The sequence below is a fragment of the Aulonocara sp. 'chitande type north' Nkhata Bay genome, linkage group LG1 (genome assembly GCF_057382095.1).
Source record: "Aulonocara sp. 'chitande type north' Nkhata Bay isolate Kocher_YH1m ecotype deep benthic linkage group LG1, A_spYH_male_GT1.1, whole genome shotgun sequence".
Lineage (NCBI taxonomy): Eukaryota > Metazoa > Chordata > Actinopteri > Cichliformes > Cichlidae > Aulonocara > Aulonocara sp. 'chitande type north' Nkhata Bay.
In genome coordinates this window covers 29,232,895-29,258,709 of record NC_141344.1, presented here as the reverse complement: position 1 = coordinate 29,258,709, position 25,815 = coordinate 29,232,895, and the positions used below count along the sequence as shown (strand labels likewise).

Below are 25,815 nucleotides of genomic sequence, written 5' to 3'. Positions count from 1 at the left end.
CACTTGAAATGTATGCAGGAAGCAGACCTGTGGTTTTGAGGGCAAGACCTTTTGATGAGTTACTTACCATCGCGTGAAGACAGAAGCTGATGTGGAAGTCTCTTAAATGTCAATTGTTTCTAATATTCAACAGGGGGTGGAGGACTACCATGGCTCCGCAGAGAAGTCTGATGGTATTGAAGTCTATGGGATAATGACCTCATGCCAAAGCAGGGTGTGCATTAGGTTGGGCTACCTTGTAGTTAACAGTTCACATCGTATGAGTGTGGCGTGTCTTCAGTATGAAGGTCAGGTCCACAGCTCCTTCATCAGACCTCAATTCAAAACACCAAGATGGAAATGACAATGACTAACAAGCTCAGAGGCTTCAAGACAGAATTTTACTTACCAGTCGATGGTGTTTCAGTGGCTCTGTGCATCTTTTATGTAAAGTCGATTGCACTGAAGGAAGAGGCGTGCTTGTTTGGTTGTTGAGTTCAAACATTAACAACCTTTCTCAGGAATGAGTTACTCACCTTTAATGGATCCTATTAATGACAATGTTATAAACCTGCATGTGCATACAAGTCAAGCAAGCCAGCCAAAGCTCAGGTACAAGCACTCAAGAACATGACGGAAACATTCACTTCATACAAAGACTTTATTGACAATGTGTGTGTGGCATACTTTTCAATGGAATTGCTAAATCATGAGAGTTTCATATTTATGTTTGCGAAACAACGCTGAGAATCTGTAATGTATATATAGAGGCAAAAGTGCATATTCTTGTTCCTTTTTATTTTGTTCATGTACACATTACACTATACATAAATAATTGCATTGTAAAAATGACTCAAATATTTACAAGTATAATATATTTTATATAATATATAAATTTTATATTAAATCTAGGTAGATTACAATTAGGATACTGGACCAGGACGCTTCCTGTGAGTCTATGAGCGTGTGTGTGCGTGCTATCTGTGGTTATTGAGCAGCACCTCCAGCCAGCAGGGGCAGGAAGTGATGAACTGTCTGGAGTAGCAGGGCCCCCATCCTTTTGCAAAACTGATGCGAACACTGTGGGGGTCCCAGGGCCCCTCCTGGCTCTCGGGCTTTACGCTGTGCTCTGCCATCCAGCTGGAGCACTCATAATCGAACACCTTGAGAGAAAAGCCCGGCATCACCCTCTTCACGTTTAGCCTTCGAGCACTGGGCGGGTCCAGAGTGGGCGAGTGAACAAACACCGGGTGCTGGCTGCGATTGTACACCCAAACTCCGTCCGGCTCGCGACTCAGAACGATGCCGAAACCAATTTTACTGCGTATCTGCTGCACACTGCTGCTGCTGCTCCCTCCGTGCCTGTGATGTCCGTGATGACCTAACAAGCTGTGGCTCCCTGGGTCGTCACGCCGGCTATGGTAGGCGTTGGCTTGGAGTTGGCTAAGACAGAGGCCAGTGCCCTGAGGTAGGTCATAGAAGATGCTGAGTGAGGGCTCGTAGGCTGGATAAAGGCGACCCACGCGTGTGCGCTGCTCCCAGTAAGCAACACTACACCAGTGAGAGCGATGTCCACCAGAGGTCACCGAGCCGATGGAGGTACCAGTGTCTGAAGAGGAAAGGAAAGGAAGTGAATGAGGTAATGGTCGTAGCAGTAAAGTGTATTTAATTTTTCTATCAGTGTGAGATGATATAAAAGACATTTTAGCTGCTGAGCACAAGTAAACAACATCAGAACATCATAAATGGATCTTTATATTGCTATCCCTGAAATCTGTTCTGACTCATCAATAAAAGGAATAATGGGAAGTAGCTATCAGTCGATCTACTTCACTTTTTAAGTTGATGGTCGTCAATTTGTGTGAACCTTGTGTGTTAAAATCTTGTTTAAGTACAACCTCTTCACTCAAAATATATCAGACTAACACAACTACAGCAGGTTTCACGCGGCCACAGAAAACATGCCTGTTTTGAAAGCAGGAAATCACTTTCTAGGAAGTGGAGAAAGGCTTTATTTTAGCACAGTTTGATGTGTGAAAATGCACCCACAGTTCATTAGACTGGACTTCTTCTGGAAATCTACATTGTAACTCACGATGCAACTTCCCGAGAAATGTTACCACACTTCGGGTCAATGCAGCCCGCAATTGCTGAATGGCGTGAATGGTTACAGCATACGGTTAAAAGGGGCTTACCTAAGTTACCACATCTCAGTACTATAGAACATTTATTTGCTTTGACTGAGCTCTAGAGGAAGGACCGGGATGATAGAGGGGACCATCTCAAATTCCTTGTGCTTCCTTGAATGCTGTTATTTTGTTTCTAGTTTGTCTTTCATGTAAAATTAGCATTCTCTGGATGTCCTAAATGCATCTCTTGGATTGTTTCCTCTTTTGTAACAATTAAAAAAAAGAACACATGGACATGAGTGTTGACCACGGTCTCCCTCCCCTGATAAATGATAAACAAAATGTCCCAATACTCGATGCTGTAAATGATTCACATCATTTTTATACCCATTCAGCTGCATGGATGCATGCTCTTCCCTTTAGTTAGTCGCCTGTTGCGGTATTTTGAAAAGGGGGTTAAAACTGTTAACTCCACTGACATCTCCTCACTGTCACCCTCTGCAAGCCTCTTTCAGGCCCGGAGTTAAAGAGGAGGTTTTAGAGCGGGGTGTCTGGGGTGGAAAGCATTCAGCTCTCTGTCAACCTAGCGCAAGCCCATGAACCCTTGACCCCCCAGCCCTCATGCTATCAGCTCACATTAACTCCCACACAGAGTGATGCCATTATTTTGCTCCAGAGACTCTATTGACACAGAAGATTTAAAGACCCATGTGCCTGTGGCCCCATTCCTTTCATATTCCAGCGAAAAAACCCTCGACTTCATTTACCAGGGGCCAAAATGGCGGCAGCCTTTCTCCCAATGGCGGGTTGCTTTAAAAGAAGAAAGTGAAACGAGGGCCGAGATCTTTTTTGTGTTTATGCCCCGGCCATTTTCATTTCAGGGGTTTCAGAGAAGAAGGGTTGGTAAATGTAGAAGAGATGTGAGTGGTTGCACACGAGCACAAACACACACAGAAAATGATGAGACAGGGCCTCACACATGCCCACGTACGCACACAAATTGAGCCCTCTGATCCAAACAGTATGACTGTAACACACACACACAAAATTGCACTTCTCATCTGAGGCCCACGTGTGTCATTAGTGAATTCCAGGCTGGCAACTCCTGCGGACTGCAGTTTTTACAGCTCTCCAATAAGAGAGCGGGCTGCACGGCTAGCTAGGATCTCTCTCTTTCTCCCACTCTATCTCTTCGTGGCTCGCTCACGCACACACAAACACACACTTTTACAAGCCATGCTCTTCCCTGTAATAAGGCAACGCAAACATGTCTGGGGAAACACAGGGAGACTTTATGAGCTCACGATCAACTTAATTCCCAAAGAAGACTTAAAGCAAACTGGAACTTTTAAGGTTTTCTTTCAAAAGGCACGGCACACTTTAATTTCAATCATATGATGAATGATGGGGCAAATAATATGGTTTTAAAGGCTGGCTTTTTTACGTTTCAGACACCCTCAGTATTCATAGCTGGATAGTATATTGGAAATAGAAACATAAGAGGCAGCAGCTAGAAGACATGAGCACTCATAAGAATTTAGATCTTCTCCTGCTCTCTTTATTTATGGTCTCATGCACGCCTGAAGTGTGCTTGTGCAGACTTTATTAAATTTAAGAATGACTGACCTGCTGTAAAGTTCAAAACACTAGATCAAAATTTCCACCAGCATTTTGACAGCGAGGCATGTTTAATGTTTCTGGCAGAGTCCTCGGTGTCATCACGCTCGGCCTGGCTATCATCCAAGTAAAGGTGTAACCAGCTTGTGTGAGAACGATGAAGGAGGGAGGGAGGAGGAGGAGGGCAACTGACTTCTTCAATGGAATTTTTAAAGAGGGGTTGAAGCTGGAGGTTATCAGCATGTTTATATTCAACTGGAGGAAGTCAAAAAGCTGTGTGTGTGTGTGTGTCTGTGGGACTTTGTTGGTGTGCATGCATGCCCGCATCTGTACGTGGGCTGGCAGCAATTACAAAGTCCTGCAAGCATTTAAGCCAACCTCTATTTAACAGCCCTGTTTACCAATTAGATAAGTAGCTTTTGTTATTTCATTTCAAAATCGCTGTCTCTTAGTGCCAATCTCACCGAGACGCCCACTGAACTTTAGGGGTTGAACAAAGGTGGGAATATACACGACAACAAGCTGCAACTTTACTGCACAAACAAAGTAAAAGGCAGTGGCAATCAAAGTTCAGAGGTCAGACAGTCAGTTTCCTGCCGGATGCTCACAGATTGTTAAACCTGGACTTCAAACGAGGACGCCAGCACTCATCTTTTATCTCACATTTCCGCATCTCTCTGTTTTCCCTCCTGTAACAATGTTGGGAATATGATGTGACGCTCCCTCAGCAGACAAAATGATGCATAAAAGCTTAATTGGTTATGAACATATTTTGGGTCTTGCATATGTGAAGCAAACACGCTAATAAGCTGGCTGTTTACATGTCTATAGCTGTAAAGCTACTTTAACTTCCTCCAAACTTCCTGCTTTGTTTTCTCTTACTCCAGTCTGAACAGTGGAGGCTTCCTCCTCCAAACTGTAACCTGGAGAGAAGAGAGGAATAAAGCTGTGCAGGAAAAGACGGGAAGCAGAGGAGTAAAAAAGAGAGAGACAGAGGAAAAGGGAGACTGGGTAGACTGAAAGAGGGAGCGGGGGAACGAGAGGGAGCGAGAACCTGCCAAGCATAACCAGCATCCAAGGAAAAAATGAAGAGAGAGAAAGAGACTGTGAGAAAGAGAGGGAGGGAGGGAGACCCTCGTCTTTCATCCAGTGCCAAGGATTAGATTCCCCTCCAGTTATTAGACTCTTCCACTGTGCTGAAAGAAGTGGGTGGGTTGGGAAGGGGGCGGGCAGGGATGAGGAGGGAGTGTGAGGGGGACAGAGGGACGAGAAGGGAGGATAGAATTTATCTACTGACCATCGTCGGTTGCCTTTAAAATGCTTTGTTTTGATTCAACTTAATGCCAAAGATCCTAAAAGAGTAGAAATAAAATCAAATAAGGTGGGGGAAAAACAGAAAAAGTGAGAGGGAGAAAGAGAGAGAGACACCCCTCCCTGCCTACAAATGGTAGATTCTATGTTGTTTGAGACAACTATCATTACAGGGAAAAAACTTCAATCCAGCAAGCCACATTTAAGCTGGCGTCTCGACTATCTCTACCATCAGCGGGCTGCCTTATCGCCAGACGTGGCCTTTACAGTCGAACACAGTGGGGCTCTTGCTCACACACGCGCACAAACACGCATTCCTGCACACACACACTCATTCCTTCTCCCTCTTTTTTTTTCCATTGTGAAGTGGATCTGTGTGATGGAGCGGTGTGTGACTGGAGATGTCTCGTGTTTAACGGCACAAGAGACACAAACCTGGCCTCGCCAGCTGGAGACGTCCTTTGGACCGACCCGACTGAGCTGAAGTAAAGTTACAGTGTGTCCCTGTAAAATTCCTAGGGAGAAGTGCTCGGAGGCGGTTTAGAAAGGAAGAGCGAAAGTAACGAGCTTCCTGCATTTCTGCTGCTACTTCAAAGTGCCAAACAACTCGAGCCAAGGAATGTCTCAGGTTTTGCATACAACTCGCATCCTGGACAACTCCACTGTCGCGTTTATGCCATCACCTTGGCCATAAAAAAAAAAATTGTGAAAGTAAATGGCTTACACACAGTTGGCTTTGCAAGATGATCTCATCTGTGGTCAGTTTTTACCTTTTTATTCCCATTGTGCTTCTCCTATACATGCAACTGTGCGTGCACCTACAGAGCCACCAGAGATACATACGCAGGTGTCATCACCACTAAAGACTTAGAGTCTTAAATCTGGCTTGCTTAAGACAATGCATAGTTTAAAGTGCACAAATGACTCAAAGAAAGATGATTAACGTCTGAACGGAGGCACGAAAAGCAGACGCAGGGCTGCTTCAGAGCTCGGTAGTTGACAACTCTCCCCTCCCAACACATTCCTGGACAGGCCCTCTTCCTCAACACTTCCTCCCCCCCACCCACCCTCCCCTCAGCCAGTCACAGGGGTCAAGTTGACAAGTCTCTCATTGAGCCTCACGTGGTCCGACTATATGGCCTTCACTCCTCACAACATAATTACACGCGTTTATTGGTGGAATAGATCCATTTGTTCCACTATGAAGAATTAGTTATGGAATTCCACTAAAATGTAATTTGGGAGAATTATCAGAATGTGAAACTCCAGCTCAGACGTGCACGCGGGAGTGTGGACCGAAAGCGAGGTGACACGAGGGCCTGCAGTCGTTTAGCGGAGGGCGACATGTGCAAGAGCACATTTATTATTTCTCGTCATTCGGTCATCAAAATCAAATGATGACAAATGCTGTCAAAAGTGATTTCCAAAGCGGGGTGAACAGGCGGCTACAAGTCCTGAAAATACCTACAAATATTAATTAACCTGCGTCTTAGCTCAGGGTTGCCTTTGGAGCTCACGGTGCTGCCGACAGTTTCTTACATTTCATAGAGTCAGAGTCTGTCGACATCTGCAAAGAATCTTTAGGTTCAGCAGCATGGCAGGATTCCATTAAAAGCCAAATTGCGAGTTGGCAAAAACTCTGAGGGAACAACGGAAAGCCACAGCCAGTCCTGTAATTTAAACCTTATTTTAAATTGTGATTGCCTGACAACATGGGCTGAAAGAGAGGAGAGCAAGACTACGAGAGCAAAAAGCAAGCAGAAGAACTGTGGAGAAGCAACAGCAGAGATGGATCTTCAGTAAGGGCAGGAAGGGAGCAAGAGCAGAAGAGATAATGAAAGCGAGGAGAAAAGGTTTTTGTGAACAATGAAACAACAACCTTTGCTTAATCACCAGGATGGCTACAAATATGTAACGTCTTCTTAGTGTATGAACTTGGAAGCCTGCTGATTCACTTTGCTTCATTTAGAAATGTCTGCGAGATGCATCTGCACGCGGCGTTTAAACATATGCACACTACTGCCGCATCTATCATAATGAAAAAGAAAATCAAGAAAACACAACCCGCTCAAGCAATCTATTCTAGGCGCAGGGACCTCAGATGCTCACATACGCTATAATTCATGTTGGCTGCTTTTGGGGGGCATCTTCGCCCCAACAGGCGATGTGACGCACGTGACGTGTCAAAACTAGAGCTTCGGACACTCAGTGAGTACAGATTTTACAGCTTTTTGATTACATTTGAGACAGAGCCAGAAGAAATGAAATCTTTTTTAAAAGTTGGAAAGTATTAAACCCCTCTATTTTTTTTCTATAGGGAAATAAAATAAGGGAACCTGGAGGGTTTGGTAAGTGTGGCTGACATGTTCTGGGTCTGCTATCAGAAAGTCCATCTATACAAAGCATTAACCCTTTATAGCCCTTATATATATATATATATATATATATATATATATATATATATATATATATATATATATATATATATATATATATATGTACACAAGAATTTCACTCGCATGTGCTGTACCAATGTACCTGCACATGTGATGTGACAATAAAAAGTGATTTGATTTGATTTGATATATATATATATTTTTTTTTTCTGTTGCTTTTTAAGATTTGTTTGCTATCCTGAAAAATCTGAAATCTAACTTTACTCTTATTTGTTACTTTTCTTTCAGATGTTAACCTGGTCTGTGCTTTGGTTTAAGCCACAAAAGGTCAAAGTTATGGGAAGAGCACTGCAGAATTAAACTGCAAAATAAAAACCACGAAAAGTTTAATGATGGTGCTCTCCAACTGAGAGAAATGCCACATCCAGAACTTGTCAGCTCTTCCAGATATTCCCTTCACTGCTGTATTTTCTCTGGGAGCAGGGCTGTAATAACATGGCATTCAGTCCAAAATGTGTTAAAAAAAAAAGAAAAAAAAAGGTCACAAACACAATAAACTGAGCGAGTTGTGTGCTGCGTCCTCACCCATGCGGCTGCTTGTAGTGAAAAAGAGGCGCAGTGGAAAATATTTGAGGAAATGACAAATGGTTAATGGGCCGGCACTTGATGTTGAATTCCATAGTCTAATGTGTCTCAGTCAGGCATAGGAGCAAGTGCTGTACGCGTGCCAGCAAACAGACTGGAGATTCAGGTCACCGGGAGGACCCATTCAGGCGGAGGCAGAGGGATTCTCACCGGACACGGCAGAATGCGGGTGTTTATTTTGTGTCTTTGAACAATTCATCAAGCATCTGAAAGTGATAACATTTTTTGTTTTGTTTAATCTAGGTATCTAATTTAATATTCTACTTCTGAGAGTAAAGCCTTTACTTGAGAGTAGCATCGCTTTGGTGGGCGAATTCCCCAAAACCTTCTGAGCTAAACGTAGCATGGGAGCACTGTCAAAACTCTTAAAACTGCCTGCTTCCAAACTTCCAAGAATGTCAGTTCCACTCCACGTTTCTTAAGTATTAACGGCGATATGTTCAAACATGTATCACATGTCACTCCCAAGAGTCAGACCCCCTCCTCCCCTTATCCCCCACCTACTCCTTTTACTCGGAGACCCCGCTCCCCCTCACCTTCCCAATTTCCCAACATTCCTAGGCCGTGCCACATCAGTCAAAGGGCCAATTCATGGGGTTAATGCTGCTGTGAGTGCAGACAGGGCTTTGAGACAGGATGTTTGGCTGATACCTCGCTCTGCTTAACCAAACAAGCCCCCAAAATATGATTACTGAGGGCAAAAAGGGACCAGTCCTCTTGTCTTACCTCATTTCATCCAGGCCATACTAATGTCCTCTAAGTATCATTGCCTTACTTGTTTCCACATGTTCAAAAGCCAAGGGGCTAATGACAAGAAGACGAGCAAATGTTTGACATGCACAAGAATGTCATATGGTGAAAGATGGCAAAGAAATCACAAACTCTTGGCACTGTTTAGCTACACTCTCAGTTGCGTCAAATGTACATGAATCTGCATATGGCACACTTGACAATGTGGTGAGTAACATACACAGTGCTCACTGAAATGCTAGTAAAACGAGCTTGTTATACTCATTACACACCAGGAGGACAAGAAAGCAGCTGAAACACAACATCTATGCCAAAAATATAACATTTATCCCAAGGCTGAATGTAAGTATTTACATTTTATGATACATTTTATGTTACGTGCTGAAAATGTGAGTAAGATGCATCTGCACGCAGTGTTTAAACATGCGCGTGAAGCAGCACGAAATAAACTAAAGAAAGAGTCGACAACAGTCAGCCTAAATAAAATTATGAGAATTGAGATAATCGCAAATTCAGTTAATTTCAATTCAATTGTATCTATATAGCACAAAATCACACCAACAGTCTCCTTAAGGTACGTCATATTGTAGGGTAAAGACTCTACAATAAGACAGAGAAAAACCCAACAATCAAACAGTCTCCTCTGACCAAGCACTTGGCGACAGTGGGGAGGAAAAATACATTTGTTTGTATTTTAACTTACTAATAAAGGTTTTCCAAATGAGCTACACCTATAAAATCCTTACTTTTTTTGGCTATGTGATGGTGTGATGACAGGGGACCGCTTATTAATAATATGAAACCTCATTCTGCAATTCTGCATGACTTTAGTGCATCAGAATTAGCTGCTAACACCAAATGCTAGAGTTTATGTGCTAGAGTCAACATGGTAACAGTTAGCATGTTGTTACGCTGCGAGTTTTAACATGATGGCCAGAAACTGTCTTGATGTCATCTGATTCGTGTTTGGATGGGAATGTCACTTAGCTCTGTTTTTATCCAGTAAATGGCACGTCCTGACTGCTGATTGACGCCGGAGAAGCTACACTCAGCTCTCTATTTATTGCCTTTCTCAGTATTTAAAAAGCAGGTTTGCAAGTTGTTATTCGATGTATGGAAATCTGCAACTAGTGTTGGGATTATCATAGTTATACAATTATATTACACCATGAATTAAATTTAATCAGATGCATTTACCTTTGGCGAGAAAAATGAAACTCTTTGTACAGCGTTACTACATTAGAGTTTACAAAAGACTTACATACAGTGCAGGAGCACATTTTATTTTTGTTTTTAAACTAAAGCCAGACAACAAATGTGTTCCAACTAATTTGCAACACCATCAAGTGTAGGTCTTTGTTTCTAGATGTACTACATTAGTTTGGGAGTATACGTTTAACTGCTTCCCCCCTCAGATAGATTTATTGTTTTCCAGTTTTACAAGAAAAGGATGGATGCATTGTGAAATCAGCACTTTTAAACAAACCACAAACAGAACTCATTGCCCAGGGTTCTCACATACAATAGCGAAGATTACGACAATAATGTACAATCAGCCCTCTGTTATCGAGACCTTTCAAAAAAAATTGTTTTTTTAACTGCTACAGTAATTCAAATAAGTTATACGTTTAAATTTTGATAGCTGTTTTTGATTGGCCGCTCATCTTGCCTATGAAACCAATGAGCACTGCTCTAAGAAACCATGAATCTGTCCAGCCAACTATGCCAAAGCAGGTAACCATCAGGTACCAAGTCTATTATTGTTAGAAATCAAACAATATTTTTTCCCTGAAATCAGAAAAGGCTCTAACATTTCTGTGCAGATGCTGTCAATACTAAATTCCTCCATATCAAACTTTAGAACACAGCTACAGCTTGTAGAAGCTAACCTGTACAGCTGACACAAATGTGCTAATGTAATCGGGTCATAAATTACATATTGTTATAATTACATAAAATGTGTTCGAAACCCCAAACTGTTCCTGGTATATCTGACTTTTAGGACTTCCAAGCCTGTAGTTATCTTCATTATTCTTATCCTTTTCTTCTTCTTTGGTGCAACCCTATAAATTTGGGGTACCCCTTTGGGCTTTTCCCCTTTTCTTCGATTCCCCTGTGGGAGAGGTCAGTTTCATTTCTTTTCCAACACTAATTATATTTTTATCCACCCTGATGTTTCTGATTGTGTGTTTTTGGTTCATTATTGTCATAATTACGCCTGTCTTTTTTAGATGCTGTGAATATGTGGTACGTGTGTGCGGCGTATGTGTATAGGCAATGCTAATGCTAGCATGAACAGATAAGCCTTGCTAGCTTGTTAGTTGGCGTGGGTTGAGCTAACTCTCGTCCTATTTATATTTGGTTATAGGAGCTGAAGTGGGCACGTTTTTTACTTGGAGGTCTTTCAGTGTCAGACACAATGCAGGAACAGACCGGTTACACTACCACCTTAACTTTTAATGTCAGCTCAGGCTAATAAGACCTCTTTGTTTTTTAGTTTGACCCATTGGCTATGCTAAGTGGAAGCCATTTATTAGTCTCATCCACATTAGGACCAAATTTCATTACGTTTCCAAACTGACAGCCACAACACTGTCCGTGCGTGAAAAAGCAAATTTCATTCCAAGCTACAAGAGAAAAACTTACAGTCAGAAGAATCAGAGAAAAGCCAGCACACACCTTCAAGTACAGTACTCAGCAGGCCTGTTCAGTTATACATCGATTTTAAAGGTACAAAGAGGAAAAATCCCCTCCAACAAATCGCGTGATTGGTGAAAGCGTGTGTGTGTGTTTGCCCTGATAGAACCCCTATGCAAGTATTTTGAGACGATCTTATCACCGAGTCAGACAGAAATTCCTCCCTGTCTCTCTCCCTGTCATACACACACAACACACACAAGCAGCTGAACGGCACATTTCGTTGGAGTCACAGGGGGACGATCCCAGCAGATATAAGTCTACTAAACCTCCAGCAGAAACACTCTTTTTCAAGGCAGATCTGTTTGTTGTGGTTTAAAGGGAACGTTAACTGATTGAATGATAAAAGAGGCCAGGGCAAAGGTATGTATGGACCACACCCTGCTGTTGCACTTTTTTTTAAAGCTGTGAGTACACAGCTGGTTTTTAAAGGAATGAAAAAAGATGCTAAAGTGCCAAAGCACATGTCCAATGCTTGTTTTTGTCCTAAAAAAAACACTGCAAGCTTTAGATGATATGCCAAAGGATTGCCTGCACAATAAAAGAGATTAATTTGCACTCTTGAAAGATCTTACCAACATCAAGGGGTTTTTTCGGGGGGAGGTTGTGACAGCTACGCTCATTCTGATACATGTTTAAGTAGGCTTCGCGTTCAGCTCACTTCCTGTTATTCACCCAGCTTGTAGCTCAAAACAGGAGTCCTCTAACCTGTCAGAGCTAACAACAAAAGCTACATGCAGATTTCTTGGCTGCCTCTGTTTACCCAAGTCTCACTCCTACTCATGCCTCTTGGCCTCCGCTCTGGTTCTCGGCTCCAGAGTGCTGGGGTGGGGGGCAGGGGATCAGAGACCACACACACACACACACACACACACACACACACACACACACACAAGCTAACTTGTCTATACACTCGACACACCACATGTTGTAAGGAAGCTGATACACTTCCATTCATATAGACAGGCAAACAATAGATGGTTCCCCCTCACTCATTACTCAGAAAGTCAAAAACTTGACATTTGATGGACTTCTGACCGAGTGTGGATGATTTGGGACACAGTCTGCTAAAATAAGTACACTTTCACAAATCAGATAAATTGTTTGAACTCAGAAAGTGTGCAGTGACTGTTAGTCATTGATAAACAACTGTGGATGACTTCTCCAAAACTATCCAAAAAGCAATCTTACACATTCATGATGGTGTTCAACAGAAAACTGATTTGTAGGGTGAATGCAGGTGGACAGTTTATATTATTTGCAATTAAAGCATCTTCTTGCTCGCATTTCAGCTCAAACTCTTCTGAGAGGGGTGACGTGTGCTTTGGGAGGACTGCCGACCTCAGTATTGCTAAAAAAGCTGGCTAAGGCTCTGCCCCTGGAAAACGCGCATAACAACTCAATATACTGCTTCTGCTTCCAACATCAACTTTAACTAAAGGTCTCCAGTTAACTTCTGGGCACAACAACCCCCTCCTCCAAAAAGAAAATCCTCAGTGACTCCTCATAAAGGTCAACGATACCATGGCTACACTACGCAGACTTCATAGGTTGCCCATTCACCTTTCAACACCGTCCACAAGCGAGCTCGGGGAGGCTTGATCGAGTAGGTTTGTGGGTTTCTTCTAACACTGTGAGGACCTCTCCACCCGACCCCAGCACGTAAACAAATAAAGCTCCAGTTTCATCATCTAGAGGGGGCTGTTTCCTGTCCAAAGCAGCCCTGAGCCCCTTCTCCCCCTTTACCGCATACACACACGCGCGTCCGCACACACACACAGAGCTCTACATCGCCGCCTCATCAGAGCCGCTCGGCTCCCCCGCCCCCAAAGTGCCAGCCTCTTTCCACTGCTCAATTGCAGAGAGGAATGAAGGGATTTGAGGGAAGAAAGAGGGAAAGAGGGGGATGGGTGGTTAGAGAGGCAAAAGGGGATTGAGAGTATGCACAGGGATCTTATTGCAGCTTCGTCGCAGTGAAATATTTTGCTGTGCAGAAAGCATAGACGGGGGAAAGAGAGACAGAAAGCCTACACTGCTGTGGCATCTAGATAGCGAGACCCCAGACCCCCACCGAGCCCTCCGTGCCTCTCTGACAATAGAAGCTTTATGCAGCGGAGTTTTCTGTTGCCTTTGCGGCCTTTGAAAACAGGGGAAAAGCACAACATAACACCACCAGCAAATATAATTTGGCTTTTATGTAAACATTCAGACGGGATGCCTGTCTCAAAAACTTTTTCCCCATTTGTGCTTCCAAACTTCATTGTGAGAACTTTTCCTTTCTTCAGAATCAGCTTTCTTCACCATGCACTGCAGGAAAAGCAAAAAAGCCAGCAGTTATTATGCAAGTTACTCACCTGTGTAGTCTCTTGGCATATTGAGAGGCGGATTGGAGAAGAGGGGTGGCGCAGTTTCAGTGTAAGACAGAGATGAGTCTGGGAAATGTAAGAAAAAGCAAAGGCATACAGGAGAAGTGTGAGATCCAGGTTAATTTTTTTCCCCCAACTATGATTTTGGTAATCAAGCACTCCTTGAATCCTTTATCAAACAATAAAAATCTTCTCGTCATTAAAGCTCAAGCTTCGCTGATTGTTAGACTGTCGATAGGACACCTTGGACTTTCTTTGACAGTGCACAAAATGATTAATCAATCCGTTAATCTGAAAGCATAATTGTCAGATCAATGAAACAGGGGACTGTTTTATCATAACACAACACCATCATGTGTCTCTTTCAGCACAAGTGTCTTATATCAAATAAAGTCTGTATTTTCAGATGAAAGATATAATGAACTCCTTTCCTACTTTGTTTTGTGGTGGCCATTTTTTTTCCAAACTCACCCAGTGGCTTGTGTTCATCTGAACGGGACAGAGAGTATGGAGGTGGAGGCGATTCTGTAAGAACAGCCAAAAAACATGAGGTTAAACTAAAGGTTCAATGAAGACTGCCACGCACAGTATGCACGGTTAGTTCATTACTGTTTTATTAATCATATCGTAAAGATGCATGAAGTCCACGAGGTTTTACGAGATGCACAATTATGCAAGGAGGCACACAAGAATGTAACATGTCGAACTCTGTCTGTCAGTTCAAAATTGAAGACATTTTGCTTAACACCCCCCCCTAAAAAGAAAAAAATCTAGAGCCTACACTCACATAAAAAGTATTTTCTCCTCAGGGAAGTCTTTAAACATACCTGTTGTTATATCAAATGGTAACACATGCAAGACCTGAATGCAGCACTGCAGATCAACTTTACACTGTGTTATTTTTCATGGGAAAATATGTTCATAAGGCTGTGTGTGTCTGTAATTTCACTTTGTATCGACATACCTTCTACCCTAGATCAAGGAAAAAACTTAAAGCGTGGGGAATATTTGCACAGCTCATATCTTGGAATTCCTTTGGAGCTTTTTAAATAAATATGCTTAATCAACACGAGTCACATTGCATCAGACCCCCAGTTAAGTATTTCACCCTAGACAATATATTTGCGTCTTTATCTGATGCACTTTTAAAAGCCTTTGCTTCGTTTTTACCCCCTGTTACTTCTTCATTATCTTTCCGTTCTTTCATACAAGCTCTCATTATGACTTTTGTGTTAAAGCGGCTTTGAAAGCTCCATAATTCTGCTGCTGCTGGAATAAATCCTTCACTCCAAAGTGGACACAAGTTTGTGGCTGCGGCCCCTTTAAGAGCAGAGCCAGTAATTGCCGGAGTCCTCAGTCAGTCAGATACCCAGCGAGTCAGTCTGGCGCCAGCACTATGCAAACTGTATATTATCGGCACTCCTTAACCTAAATAACAAGAGGAGGACCTCCTTGTCAGAGGAAAAAGAGCCTAAGTGCAACTTGAGTGCGACCTCCATTTGGATGATGTGAGAAGCGCCAGAGTTTTTGCGAAAATTGAAATAAGCGTGTAACGTAATTGGAATGTGCAGAAGGACCAAAGTAATGGTTGCCCAAAGTTAAAAAAAAAAAAGAGTTATGAATAGACCATAAACCTGTAAGACAGACGATAAAACACTAGAAGAAAAAACAGACTCGCACTGTCAGCTGGAAGTGCAGCCAGTTAGACGCCTGCAAATGCATGATGAGTTCATCTGTAATAACTGCAGGAAAAGAAATGCTCGACACTTTAACAATACTGACTTTCTTCTTCAGCTGCAGGCCTCAGGCGAGCGATACATATTTGTTGGAATTCCCCATTATATTATGCTATTCGTTATACTGTAGTTATACAGGTCATCAATCTTTATATAGCATTAAATACACTTTTTTTTATTTGCATGAGACTAACTTTCTGCAAGGCCTATCAGCTTGGAGGGGATTCTGGGGGGAGACCAGGGGCCCTCGTGAAGGTGTGTGTGATGGTTTCAGATAACTCAATCTCGAGGTTGGAATATTGGTGGATATTTCGGTGTTTAAGGCATTTATAATGGTCTTTTCTAAGGGATGATGTCTGATTAATGAGTTTGATCGATGTTCTCTGATTCCACAACCCCTATCTTCCGGTGTCAGTGTCCTTACCTGGCCCGCATAAGCGGCTGTAGTGATGAGGATTGCAGCACACCTTTGCGCTGTCCACCGCACCGAAGCTCTGGCAGTGGCACAGCGATTTGAGTCGCGCTGAGAGCGGCAGGTCGCCCCAGCGGAACAGCTTACAAAGGAGATAGTATGGAGAGATGTGATGAGCACCGAGCCGCAGCTCAGTATTCGGCACCATAACGCACTCGCCGGGTATCCCTCCTTTGGTCTCCACAGCCTTCACCAAGGCGTCCAGAGACCTCTCCTTGAGTCTCTTCAAAAAAGCGTGAGCGGTGCTCGCAAGGTCCTCCTCCAGAACCCCACGCCTCGGTGCGCACTGACAGGGGCCAGCTCCGTCTTTTCTCGCGGCCCAGTAAGAGCTCCGAGGTCTGAAATCCCATTCCCCAAACAAACAACACGTCACCGTCCTGCTGTCGCTCTCCTGTCCTCGCCGGGAGCCTCTGTGCTCCGGGACGCACATGGCACCCCGGTCATCGTCGGGCTGTTCCTCGTCCTCTCTCTCCGCGCCCTCTGTCAGGTCTCCAGCCTCCCCCGTGAGTCCCGGAGCCGTGTCGGTGTGTGTCATCGACCGCTGCTCGTGTCTGTGGAGCTTACCCGAGTGTCTGCCCCACTCACCGTTCCGCTCTCCTTCACCTCGTCTGCTTCCATCCCGCCCGTCGCTCTCGGTGACCACACGGCTTCTCCAGAGTCGCCGTACAAGACCTGGGCGTCTCGACTTGAACATACGATAACCTAAACAGTTTCGGATGAGTCCCGTCGGTCCCGTCCGCTTCTCGGGAGATGCCACATCGATTTACACTCGACGCACAAGACCGTGAGTTTGTGCACGGTGCGCACAGCGTGCGCAGCCGGTGGTCACCGTTTCCAGGCTTCCTCGCAGCATTAGAAGGTAATGATCAATCACGCATCGCGTTAAACATCACCGAACATCTGATGAGGGAGAAGGCTACATGCAGTCACTGCTCAGTGACCTGCTGTCGCCAACTCAATTAAGCCACTTCTTTCGCCTGCCCTCTCACAAAGCCGTTAACTCCCCGACACTCTGAAGGTCCCACACACAATTCACAGAACATAGTCAGACCGCCCAAAGGGCCAGGATCAGCTTACATGAACAGAAAGACCATCACAATCAGAAACTCAGAACTTTTCCAGACTTTCCAGACTAGAGCCTCTTCGATCCCTTCGTGGTTCCTTGGCTTCGAAAAATAAATCCTTGCAACACTAAAATCTCGGTTTCTGTCGCTGTGTGGGATGCAGGAACTCCGCGTCAGTGTCCCGGGACAAAGCAGAGATGATCGGACACTCCGGTGCCAAACTCCAGGACGGAATCCGTGCTGAGAAGTTGTTTTAAAGAGAGCTGGAATTACTCCACTCTCCACTCCCCTGCAGGAACTTTTCGGACGCACACACACAAACACACGCGTTCACACGTGCACACACGCTCCCGCAAACACACATGGACACAAGCTTCAGTCAAGTCAAACGGAATAAAACCTGGATTATCCAATGGTAACTTTTCAAAATAAAACATACAGCAGTTAAAACGAGAAAGTTGGGGGGGGGGGGGATCCAAAAGCGTTTATCCACACTGTAGAGTGAGAAAGGCCAAATCCACTGCCACGGATAAGGTTTAAAAAGCGTGTCGTAGGTAAACAGAATTTTCTGTAAAACTTCCTGAAAGTAACTTGGGAGTTTTTCTTTCTTTCTTGTTTTCATTAAAGAATGCCATTATACATTTAATAGTATTATTTTTGATTGTTTGCTCTTGTGTAGACACATTTCTGGACATATATGTGCACAAATATTTGTGTCCTTTTATATTTATATGTATATTTACATTTATATCTACACCTATATCTCTATACTTATCTTAATATTTATCTGTTAATATCTCTGTTTCTACACTTCCTTTTATATGAGTGTTTGACGTTTGTTGTATATATCTTCAACTCAATTTCCTACTGGGATTAAAAGTTTCTCTGATTCTGATTCTAAAAGATACAATTTTCCGGAACTTTTACGCTTTTATTTTGAAACCAAAGTCACAGCGCCTTGGTTTTCGTTTGGTGTTGACTCTCTCTCTTTCTCTCTCTCTCTCGGGGCCCCAGAGGAAAGCTCTGGAGCCATTGGTTGATTCCCGCCATCATGTGCCAGTCTAGACACTTTGGCGGCTGGGAGCCGCAATGATTGTTGCGCAAACACGGTTTCAAGTTTCTTAACTCTTAAAGACGCAACATCCTGCTCTCCTCTGCTCAGTCCTGAGCAGAGACCAAGAGAAATAGGGTTAACAAGAGTAAGTATTAGCTAATATTAATACATTATTAGTAACATATAGATGACTGTGTGTTTGTATTTATTTATTCATTTATTGTTTAGGTGTGGTACAACATAATTCTTCAGTTAATGCTGAATGTACTCTTTAATTGTTTTACAGGGGATACTGATACAGCAGGTTCTCCATTAATCACACAGTTCAGTTCCTAGCTCCTCTCCTTCACATGTTGAAATGTGAAGCCCACATTCCTTTTGATGGTCAGGATAAACACCTGGAGTGTAAGCAAGGGACTAGGGCATCCCCCAGTGGCATAGCACTAGTCCAGTGCTGGTCTCTGTGACTCCTAACTGGTATTTTAGCAACTCCTTACAATGTGGTGGGGGGAAGTCCACACCTCATAACAGAAGCATTAACCCTGTCTATTCATGGCTTGTCCAGTTATGTGTGCTAGTCCAAGATCAGTGCCTACTGTCTATATGAGAGGAAGTGAGAGTCAAGTTGCAATGGCAGCAGGAGAGAGTTGACAAAGAAGAGGATGCAGTGTCTGTGAGTGGCTACAGCGAGGTTTACTGGGCATCTGTTCAAAATGTGTCCCCCTGTGTAAGTCAATCACAAGCAAATATGCAAAAAGGGAAGAAGGAAGTGATTTGGAAGAGCTTTGTCCTGAGTTTAATGTTTTACAGGTCACTGGAGTCACAGCAGCCATGGAAAACAACAGCCATAAATTATTATTATTATTATCTAAATTTATCACAGACTCCAACAAACCAACAGAAAAATAGAAAAAAATTCAGACGAGCGTTGCTGCAGCCGCTGAGTTAAACACATGAATAAATGTAAAATGTATTCCTGCAAATGCTCAGAAGGGTTTAATAAAACATCAGAGGCAGCAGAAAAACTTTGGGGTCAGGTTTTTGGTATTTTGCATATTAGAAGACAAAAAGCTGTAATGGAAATCCCAAATGAACTCAAACAGTGCTGAACGATCCAAAGTATCGATAGCATCGATATTTGGATATATAATATAAAAAATGTGGATATATAATATATTTCTGATATTGGTTTCAGACTGACACTAGTGTAATAGGAGCAAGATTTTGTTTCTATTGTTTCTATCTTCTAAGTTCACTGTGTAGCTTACTGAATTCTTTAATAAATTATATATATATATATATATATATATATATATATATATATATATACCTCAAACATGCCTGATTTTTAAACCTTGTTGTGTTGATGTATGTGTATATTTTATTTATAGCCTACAGCACATTTAAACAACAGAAGCTGACCCCAAAATAGTGCTCTTTTTGGAGTTATATTAATTTTGTCATGTTATCACAACAAAGCTCAATTACAATACCCGACTCAGTAAATGTGGTACTGTTGAACCTGCAAGGAAAAACAAATTAGATAACAAAAGCTCACTGGAAGATGGCTTTTATAAGAATGATCTATTTTATTCAGTTAATGAAGATTATTAATTACATACAAATCTCTTTTTTCCTTTATTATTATGCATTTGATTTTTTTTATCAAACATTTTTCTTGTTTTATTATTATTGTTATTCTTACTGCTTTGTGCAAACTGATCCTCCAAAAGAATATGTGTCAGTAGCACCGTCATCATTTTTGGCAAAAGTGCACCGGTGTGTGTGTGTTGGCGGTGATTTGCGTTGAGAGCGTGGGAAGAGGAGGGTGGTGGTGTGTTAAGGTTGGTGGGAGAGCAGACAGGGTGTCCGGCACCAAACCACCTCCCAAAATAAACGCCGTCCCTGCGTCTCTGTGTCTGTCCAGCGGCAGACCCACAGGCTCCCTCAGCTCCAGCGGCAGCAGAGTGGAGTCTGGGGCCAGGCGGCCTGTCACAGGAACAACATGTCATCAGCTTCATCGCTCCCCTAATGGCTCTACTCTAGACCAGAGATATGGCAGACAGTATGTTGCCCCACCAAGGCGGCAGTTTACTCTGCAAACACACACACACACACTGTGGCTGTCCACTCCCAGCCATTTACAGGCTAGCAGCGGAGAGACTAGGAGGCCCCCTTATAATAACAGTCAGGGGTGCTGGAGATAATGTCGAGCCAGACCTCTGGACTCAGGCCAGGCTGCCCTCTTAATCAGATGCCCATAGGAAACTCTGCATATGTAAACACTGCCAAGGGTTAGCAACACGGCCAGCGTTTACAGGGTTTACCTGCCAGGATCAGCGATCCTGACTTCAAGGAATATTTCAGCATTTAAAAGATGATTTGCTTTCGTGCAAAGATTTACATGAATACCACTCTGCTGCACACGCTGTTGGACATGATTTCACACCCACGTTATGTGGGAGGAAAAGCAGTGATGGGAATGAGGCCCACTTCATGTCATTTGATGACTCGAGTTGTCTGCCGTCGCTCTGCTGGCGCCGCTGTTTCTTACTCAATACCGGAGGCTAAAGTAGTCTTAATTGGCACCACCATGGATATGCAGTCAGCGCTGTTGTGTTTTTATTCCAGTCTGCTTGCAATACTGTTGTGATTTACAGTTGATTCGATGGGAAGACATAGACATCCATAAAAGCCTTGCATTTCACCATGTTAAATCTATGAAATTGATTGTGGTGCTATTGGGAACACAATTCCTTCTTTTGATCTTCTGCCTTCAAACATCTTGATTTTTGGCACCAGCAGTAAACCTATGCAGACTCAGAGTGGGGCCCTCTCAGTGGAGGATTAAGGTTTACTGTCCTGAGAACTGGCTGCCCTTATTTCCTAGACATTGTTGTCAAAAGTAGCATTACATCAAAAGTAAAAGTAGGAACCTGCACACTTTAGGCAGATTTCATTGAAATGCATACCTGTTATTTAGTTTTGCATTTTGTAATTAGGTTTTGTTTGTTTGTTTCGTTTTGACCTTTTGTTTTTACTTCAGTTTAGTTTCAGGTATTTTCCAGAGTGGGCGTGCGTGTTGACTCACAGTCTACAGTCGCCCTGTAGAGTCTCAATAAAAATACCCATCAAAGCTTCATCGAGGAAGCTGTAATAGCATTTAAAAAACTAACTAACTAACAAATACTGAAATTGAGATTTACTTTATTATTATCTTTTTGAATTTTATGTAGTTTTCCAAGTTCATCAAATCAGCAAGTTTAACTTCTTTTTTTCAAAAGTCAAAAAACTAAAACATTTTTAAATTTTTTTTAAGTTTTACTTTTTATTTTAGTTTTAACTATAACAACCTTGGTGTTCGCCGTGTTGCAGGAAGATGTCACTTAACTGCTAGTACTTACTAGACTTATCTACACTGTACGTCCTAATAACAGCTTGCACAAAAAACTACTGATTTGACCTGTTAACTAACTTGAACAGAGGATTTTACACAAGACATCAACGGTTGTTTGCTTTTGGTTGTACATCTGTACTTTTAGTGCTCCAAGTGTTAGCACCAAAGATTTGCTAAACCTTTAACTTTTCCCGTCATAATTGTGACGAGAACCTTGCGTGAATGTTTGGAATCATCACCTCCTGATGTCGACGTACATTTTTTATCTTAAAAAATAAAAAGTACCATAAAAAGTAAAAAGTAAAATCAGCCTATTAAAAACTCACTAATGAACAATTTCATGTTTTCTGATCTGGCTAGGCTTAGCCAGATCAGAAAAAAAGGGGATTGTAGGGACCCTTTTATTTAGCAGTGTGACCATTTTTTTCTAACTGACTAACACTGAACATTTGAATATCCCAAACCCTGAAAACACAAAAATCATGTGTGTGTGTGCTTGTTATCACTATGTCAGTTAAATAAACAGAGCATTTCTCTACTCAGCTACTCAGCACACACTCATCCCCATGTGCTAGACTCCTGGCACCAGGGAGGATCATAATCAAGCCTCATCCTAAACTCACACAGTTCAGCTCAAACACTACAGCCATCCCTTTGAAACTAAACCGGGTTACCCCTTCCATGCATTTCCATGCACCTTTTTCTGCCTTTCTTTCTTCTTCCAGCAGCCACATATTTATTTTTCTTCCTCTGTCCTCGCTGGTCCGACTCTCAGGCTCCCCACTGGGGCTGGACGAGCTGCTGACTGCACTAGTTAGCTCATTAATCACTCGTCTCCACTCCCCCTCCATTCTGAGAAACAGAGTCCCTAATTAATGGAAAGCACTTTATGACAGAACACAGGAGTTTCCTGGAAATTAACCATTAATCTAGACTTCCATTATATGTCTAATAGCATGAGGTGGGCGGGGATGGATCGGTATGAAATGGTGGAAAAAGGCGATCAGCATCACAATGCTAGCCTCAAACCTCAAACAGCCAAACAAAACAAAACAAAAAACACAAAAATACTCCAGCACCAGCTGTGTGGTCAAAGAAACAATTCATAGGATTTGATAATTTTAACTTAATAAACCAGGATTACATGAAACATGAAGTCTTAAGAGTCTGAGCTCTCACCGAACATTGCAATGACACGCTAAGACCATCAGGATTTTTTAAATTTTATCTCTGGATCAATCTCAATGGAAACTGTTCAGCATAAATTACCCTTGATTTAATATCCTATTACACTTAAAGTGTACAATATCCTTCCTCATCATCCAGTTAAGTATGTATTTCCTCAGAACCCGTGTTGCATATCATGCTCTTCTTTGTTTCTTTCCTTGATGCGTATCTTTACTTTGATTTCTAATCCATGCAGAAAAAGCCAAACATTACATTGTAACCTTAAGAATGCATGAAAGCGCGTATGTTTTCCCAAACAGGGTTTGCGCTGACACAGACCTTTCCCTGCCATCTTGCTTCTTCTGAATCAGCAACCTCTCTTTAGTTGTGTAAACATATGCAAAATTAAAACCATCACAAACAAAATCGAGCATGACATTCTCCTTAACCTATGATGTAAGTACCAAAATGATGAGCCTGAATCTGGTCCTGGGGTTTAGTGAGGCCAAAGGTTGAAGAATATCACATTTGTACATTTGTTTACTTTCACAGTATTGTCGTTTGTTTAGACTTGCATTGGGGAGAATAGTATCTAAGAAAACGTGGAAGGAAACTGAATGAAAACAAAGGAAAAGGAAGGGAGCCCAGTGTGATGGAGACTGTCTCTTACTGATCCTGGTTCAGTGTGAGGCGTTCAGACAGTGGCGCCACTGCCACAGCTAATCCATGATTGCTCACAGAGGGTTGTGTATTTATTTATTTCTGAGAAACAACCAAACAAAATAATAAATGGGGCTCGGAGAACTGCTGTGTTGTTATCGCGACTTAAAATCAGCAAGTGATCCTCGCTGAGGTCATGTTGTTCAAGTACTTGAAAACATCTATTTACAAGGTCATATCACTGGATCAAAGGCTGCAGGGTGCCTTTTTATAAATTTATCAGAGAGAAGCAACAGAAAGATAAAAGAGGCAGGGAGCGATGGAGAGTAGATGCAACAGATATTAACATCCAGATTCTAATCATCATGGCTTTTGGCTGGTGCCTTAGAAAAAGTCCACCAGGCTGGCAGCAAATCAAACAAATCAAACAATTTAATAAATAATAATAAACATAGACTGTAAATTGAAGATGGGTATGAAATGTCACGCTCTAGGTTGTCTCAACGTTAACATCATGGCTGTCCCTGATCCCATAGCATTTAAAAAATCATTACCTCTGTTAAAATGACACAACATTATCTCATATTTCATGATTTTTCCTAAAATTAGCTTATTAATTAAATAGTGAATTGTGGTGTTTGTGCACGATAAAAAGGAAAAACAAATCAGAGATCGAGTCAGAGATTTGATGTTGCGAGCACAGGGGCAGAGACGGGAGGGTGTCACTGAATGCATGGAGAACTGTCTGACTGTTCTGAGCAGCAGAGGAACCGTAGCTGAACTTAGCAGGCAATCCAAAGTGTGGAGATTTCATCTGAGTAAATAAAGACTGAAATCCAAAGCAGAACAACCAAACTGGTCAGGTTTCAGGCCTGGGCAGAGCTGAGGAGGTGATGCTGCACACTGAGGCGGAGCAGTGTGAACTGCAGGTCCGGTGATCTCAGGAAGATATGGACGAGATGAGAAACTTTGACTTACAGTGATGAATTGTAATTGTAATTACAGTAATTAATGTATTTAAAATATGTTTCCTACGTTTTTGTCGCCAGTGAAGTCAATTTTAAAATATAGTTTTTATGCAGCTTTATTTTAGCTCAACTTTATTTTCACTTTCCATAAAGTTCTTTTTATGTAATAATTATGATTAATAAACAAGTAAAGGTTCAAGGTTCTTTATTTGTCACATGCATAGTTATACAAGTATAACACACAGTGAAATGTAGCCTGACACGCTCCTCGACATGTGCAAAAATTGGGGGGGGGGGGGGGGGGTGTAGAGGAAGAACATATATATATATATATATATATATATATATATATATATATATATATATATATATATATATATTATTAACGCCATAACCGCATTAACGCAGAAAATCTCCGTTAGCGAGTTAACACGGATTGCCCTGTGCGTGGGGCTGCATGGCGCTAATGCGTCGACGCGTTAATGTGGTTATGGTGTTAAGATCATTTTAACGAGATTGATGCTGACAGCACTAATAATAATAGCATGCCATATAATTCTTCATAATATTGTATTAAAATTCTTAAAAATGCACTGCATTAGCAATAGGTAAAACTCATACTTCCTGAGATGAAGCCTAGCGGTAAGCTAGTAGCTACAGCTACACGTCATGGCACCCACTAGCCATGCTACTAATAATGCAAACTATAGGGCTTAATATTTAAATTCTAAGAAGAAGAAGAAGAAACACTGTAGAATTTTTATAAAAGGGAAATTGTGGACAGTCTCTGTGGAGACCTGACACGAGCGCACAGTAGTTATGCCCGTCTTCTGCATACAGTCTATAGTTGCTGCTAATTTTGTTTTGTTTTGTTTGTTTTTAGCCACAGATGATTAGATGATCTGTCTGGGGACCTTTAATGCATCTAGCATTAATCTCCATCTGCCTCTTTTATCACTTTTCTGTTGTCTGCTTATATAGACATAGACAAGGCGCTTGGGCATTTTAATACAGGAGTCTCCCTTTTGGAGAGGACCTCAAGAAATTAAAATCTTTGGCACTTTTCCTTTGGCATCATTTTGTAGCCTGGGAGGTTACTGCTAGGTTGTAAATCTTTATAAACAAAGGTGTTCACAGTAAAGCAAACTGTGAATTAGCATATTTTTTCCAAAAAAGCTGAACAATGTAATGAAACTCACAAACAGACCAAGTTGGTGCTTCGAATTTCAGAGTTTTTTATGGTTACATTAATAGATTTTTACATATTACAGAACATTTTTTTTTCAAACTGCTTAAATTGCTTTTTATATTTGTGCTGTTTTATTATCAGCTTGTCAAGCCACGAGGACATTTGCTACAACACGCATCCAGGTAATACACGGTGTCACAAAACATAATTTGGCGAGC

The 25,815-nt window shown here is 42.2% G+C and overlaps 1 protein-coding gene across 1 annotated transcript; it reads right to left on the bottom strand.

Moving 5' to 3' along the window:
• Positions 1-648: 648 nt before the first annotated feature.
• Positions 649-17,486, bottom strand: LOC147339311 (SMAD family member 6-like). The gene is made up of 4 exons (XM_086292299.1): positions 16,051-17,486; positions 14,362-14,415; positions 13,879-13,956; positions 649-1,588 (listed from the first exon to the last, which is right to left on the bottom strand). Exons 1-4 carry the CDS (start codon positions 16,790-16,792, stop codon positions 957-959), a joined length of 1,506 nt encoding a protein of 501 aa, XP_086148425.1. The 5' UTR covers positions 16,793-17,486; the 3' UTR covers positions 649-956.
• Between the last annotated feature and the right edge of the window lie 8,329 nt (positions 17,487-25,815).

Bases quoted from the DNA above. Each gene is read 5' to 3' on its own strand.
- LOC147339311 (XM_086292299.1), bottom strand. From the start codon at position 16,792: ATGTTCAAGTCGAGACGCCCAGGTCTTGTACGGCGACTCTGGAGAAGC. The intron at 13,957-14,361 runs GTGAGTTTGGAA...TACATTTCCCAG, and splicing joins AGATGAACACAAGCCACTGG to ACTCATCTCTGTCTTACACT. The intron at 1,589-13,878 runs GTGAGTAACTTG...TTTCCTCTTCAG, and splicing joins TATGCCAAGAGACTACACAG to ACACTGGTACCTCCATCGGC.